The sequence below is a fragment of the Limulus polyphemus genome, unplaced genomic scaffold (assembly GCF_000517525.1).
Source record: "Limulus polyphemus unplaced genomic scaffold, Limulus_polyphemus-2.1.2 Scaffold1110, whole genome shotgun sequence".
Classification (NCBI taxonomy): domain Eukaryota; kingdom Metazoa; phylum Arthropoda; class Merostomata; order Xiphosura; family Limulidae; genus Limulus; species Limulus polyphemus.
In genome coordinates this window covers 156,273-161,252 of record NW_013666720.1, presented here as the reverse complement: position 1 = coordinate 161,252, position 4,980 = coordinate 156,273, and the positions used below count along the sequence as shown (strand labels likewise).

The window sequence follows — 4,980 nt, the reverse complement described above, 5'->3', positions numbered from 1 at the left end:
ATCACAAACATCTAATTTGAAACAGTGCTGTATTCAACATACCATGTTACACACAAAAATCAATGCTTATCTGTGTTTTTCCTATATTTACTTTTAAATTAAGAAAATTCGAATCATAATCTACAGTTTGATACCAAACTTATTGACATAAATTCATGAAATAGTAGTTCAATAAAATTTTGAATTTGAGTCAACAAACGTGATGACATGGCCTTTCACCCATGACACGTATGGAAAGGGTTAAGCTACTATATTATCAATGTATGTCAATAAACATAATAGTTAATAAATCATATTTTAATATAAGTTTTAATTTATTATTTTCAAAAGGAAATATTTAAGTTCTCAATCCATTTTCTGTATCAGTGACACTTGTTTACTTCAAACAGCACAATTTCCACCTCTGTTTGAGTTCTGAGCTTTAATGCAAATTACAAGCTTATATTATAGATACTTCTTTGACATAATCTAACTTTAAACCTCTACTCATCTTGTTTTACTTAGATATAAACCAGAAAGTTCAACCCACATGCTATGTCCTCCGATCAAATATTGCTTTTCAAAAAATGCCATTTGCTATTATATTGTTTACAACCAATAGAAAGAGAAGACTTTAATTTACTGATATGTATAATGCTAGCTTGTTCTCATGACAACTTTTGAGTTATTCAGCACAGCACACATATTCAAAGTTGCTATCACCAAGTCTAGTTAGGAGAATTATTTTAGAGCACTAGCTTATTTAGAAATCCAGTTAGATTATAATAGTTATTGGTTACTTTATGCTTTGTGTTCTAATTAGAATATTTAAAATAAGAAAAAATTCAGTAAAGTTCTAATAACAACACTACCAAAAATAAGGGTTAACTTTTACTGACACTTCGAGTCTTTGATTGCAAAAAAAAGTAAAAGACCCACATGTAAGTACTAAATTTCCTGTTTTTATGTATATATTTTTTACTTACTGATAGAAAATTAACTAAAATGTAAATAATAAAATTTATTAGGTTAGATAAGAAAATATGAATGAAAACAAAATTAAATAAAAATAATTTATCCACAAGGTATGCATGCAAAAAGCCCATGCATTACATAATTCAATACTGTAACTTAAGCTGTGTGTTTGTTTGATGATTTCTAGGGTTAGTACTATACAGTTTCAAACAGCAACAAAATAATAAAATTGAATAAAAAGAGATTTAAACTATTATCTGTTTAAGATAAATAATTGCAACTTTCTGTTACAATCTGCATCCATTCTAAAAAAAAAAAGCATAAGTTAGATTTATTTCTTTTTTTTAGGTTGTTACAAACTTAGCCTAACAGACTGAGCCCATATAGTGTTAAGGTAGAGAAAACAAAAATGAAAAACTTTTGATATTCATTTAGGAGGTTCTAGAGGTCAAATATATGAAATTTGAAAAATTTTAGATGAAAAAATGTAGTTTTAGTCTTATCATGAAAATTACTTTGCATTCAGACTAGTTTGAGTCAGACTCTGACTCCATAAGTTCACGGCTATTTTTGTGTACAAAACACTTATGTTTACTAAAGCTTGCCAAGTTTAATGAAGATACATTTAACACATTAAAAGTTATAGTATATATTCTGATAATTACAAGGGAGTTACAGAGTTGTATAAAATGATCAAAAATGTAAAGAGAGGGTTAATCAACAAGCATTTCTTTCTTCTACTTTTTATGACTAACACCATGTAAAAATATCACCATACAATAATAATACTGAAGATCAATTGCCCTTCTGTATGTAAAAAGAAAACAATAAAAAATTATCAAAACAACTAACATGTACAATTGTACCTGTGTGAGAACTTTAACCAACAGTCCTTTAACAAGTTGTGTTTTTATTTAAAGATTATGCCTCTTAATATTAAATTACATTATTTAATTCCACAAACTTAAGCCAATGTATAAAACATTTTCTAACCTTTTATTGTCACTGAAGAGTTGCATCAACTGTACAGCCAATCCAAACAGTCCTCCTGTTTCTAAAAGAAGCACTTTATTCACAGGTCTGTACACTTTACTGAGGAATTTTTTACAAACAAACATGATATAAGAAGCTGAAGGTTTTCATCTTTTAAGTCTACAAAAATGAAACCTTATCCTGTCAATCACACAGAATTACAAAATATACAATACATTCTGTTGAAGCCTGGATAAGATGATAAACATACTGATTACATGCACAAAGATAGGGTGAATTACTGATAATGCTGAAGTTTAAAATTAATAGTTTTATTGGGCTATACCCATGATTACTGTTTATGTAGTTGTGTTTTTATTATTAAATAGAAAACCCTTGTAATTTCTTGATGTTTAATGAATAATTCACCTCTCATTCCCTACTAATAATAAAAAGATCAAACAAAACATTTAAGTCAATCCTATTACTACTATAATTTATGCAGTGTTTTAGTATCCTGTGACTATCTTACATTACAGAAACTAAACATTTAATTGTATTGATTTTCAATGAATAACTTCTCTTAATTTAATAGTGATTGTCTGATAACTAAATACACCCTTCTTCGGGTTCATCATAAATCTACCTACTTCTCTTAACCATGTGTTTGTACTCTTCTTCTGTTGGACATACAAAGTTGTCTCTCCAATATATTTCCATTCCTTGACCACGATGAAGCTCCAGCAACTGTTCTAGGGAGAAAGTCTCAATATTTTTATGCAATCTACTTTAAGAATTTTAAAAAATCATGGATAAAATCCTTTAGAAAAATAAATAAATATATATATATATATATATATATATAAAGTCTAGTTTCACCCAAACAATATTTCAAACATAACAAGATACATGAATATAAAATGGTTAACAAACCAAGTTTTTTGCTGGACAGCTATCAATCAAAAGACGTTAGTACTTGTGAAAGCACATACTGAAGTCACAAAGATATCAAACTTCAATTACTAACATGGTTTGTAGCTATTTAACAAAATGGTAAACATTTTGTATTTAAAACACTTTAATATGATACTGGCATGGCTCATTTCCTTATTATTACACCAAATTTCTGATGATTTTACTATTAATATCAAAACTTCTAACAGTTCACAAGATGTTCAGCATTATAAATATAGGTAACATTTAGTCACTGATATTACAGTATATCAAGTTCCCCGAGCTATTGCCACAGAAACAAATGGTATATCAACATACCTGTGTACACAACTGTAGCCTCAGGTTTTCCCAATTTCAGCAACTTCTCTAGCCCCAAGAAATAAACATAGTTAGCAGTGTTGATGGTACTAGCAACCCCAAAAATATGATGTGCCACTGGAATTCCTCGTCTTAAACAAGAATTATCTTCAATATCATCAATCCTTTGGAATAGAATAGAATATCAACATAAACACAAACCAGTTAGTATGTGCAATTGCAAATATATATATATTTATCAAAGTCACAAAATTATAATTTTCTTGAAGAAACTAAACTTGGAATTCTGTTTTAGTGATTTAGTAAATATGTGAATAGTTTGAATTAAAAGTATAACAAAACAAGTCAGTCTATAGGTTAAAAGATTTTCTAGAATTTTTAATACTAAATGCTGGATTAATCTTAGTTTCCAGTAATTGTTACTTTCTTCTAAAATGGGATTGTAACAGCATTTCTAATGGACATAATATTGTCTGTTTAGCTCAATCAATCAGATATTGACTTAAAAGGTTTTGGAAAATGGATTTTTCTTTCTTTTTACCTTTTGAAGTACAAATTCATACAAGGCACTATATATAAAAATCCTATACTTTATGTTACACATACTAATATGTTATGCATTCTGGCAGAGTATGAAATTAGTGGTGGCTAGCAGGCAAAAAGCTAGTGGGTTCTAGTGTTTAGACACTGAACATCAAAAGCTATGGCATTTTTGGAGTAAGCTGATAATCGAGGCATGGATATGAATATTCAGACCAGTTGTAAACACTATTCAAGCACAAAATTATTGGAAAAAACACTATACAACAATCAATCAATAAGCTTTTTCCTTGTAGATTTTTATGCATCATTCTCACACAGTTCAAAATAATAAGTAAAAAACATTTTCAAGACAGATTTAAATTTTTTATTCTATATTAGGAAATATGATTATTATTATTATTACAAACATAGATATAATATTTAATATTAAATAAATATGTGAAGACAAACAAGTGACTTTTCCTGGAAAGTCATGTCAGGTAAGTAGTTTTTTCTTTCTTGGGCATAACTTTCAATTTAACTCTTTTCAGCATTGGCTCGGTCCCTGGGACTGACCTCATAACCATTTTGTGCTTGTTATAGCTTTCATGCTATAACTTTTAAATTAGTAAGTGTACATTAACGATTTTGGTAGATTATCAGTAAACATTACAATGCTTTCATATGCAAAATATAACATTTTTCTTTATTAAGTCTTAAGGTTTGTTAGGCAATGTTTTTCTCATGCCTTTTTTTTCTTTTTGCATGTTGCCTTTCTAACATGCAAAGTAATTTTCATTTTAAGATTAAAATACTTTAATGCATCAGAAAATTTTGAAATTTCATATGTAAAATCTTTATAATGTTTAGATAGTTATCAAACATTTCTTAAGAAGAAACTTTATATTCTATGTTATTTTCACCAATAAATCTCTGTACGGGTTCGGTAGATTTGACCTATCTTGTAACAACCATAAAAAATTAAGAAATAATTATAAATTATGCCTCTTTCATTCTAGAATGACAACAAATTATATAACATGATACATAAATGTTTAGACTAAATTGCTTAAATTTCATAACATTATACATTTATATATATTTATTATATTGACCTTTCAGCCATGCCTGGCTAACAATACAGAAGTTACAATGACACAGCACACATGCTCTCATGTTATCATATCAAATTGAATAAAACTGACCTTTAATCTTTACAAAGTGACCTGTCTTGGCTGTGTTTCAGTAGACTAGTACTTT

The 4,980-nt window shown here is 28.1% G+C and overlaps 1 protein-coding gene across 3 annotated transcripts in view; it reads right to left on the bottom strand.

Annotated features, from left to right (window-relative positions):
* LOC106462176 (geranylgeranyl pyrophosphate synthase-like) overlaps positions 1–4,980 on the bottom strand; it is a 31,141-nt gene that overhangs the window by 13,781 nt on the left and 12,380 nt on the right. For all 3 annotated transcript variants that reach the window (XM_013922076.2, XM_022389362.1, XM_022389363.1), the window contains exons 5-7: positions 3,199–3,362; positions 2,577–2,678; positions 1,948–2,008 (exon numbers count right to left, since the gene is read on the bottom strand). In XM_013922076.2, coding sequence (XP_013777530.1) covers positions 1,948–2,008; positions 2,577–2,678; positions 3,199–3,362 — 327 coding nt within the window. The remainder of the gene's footprint in view (positions 1–1,947; positions 2,009–2,576; positions 2,679–3,198; positions 3,363–4,980) is intronic.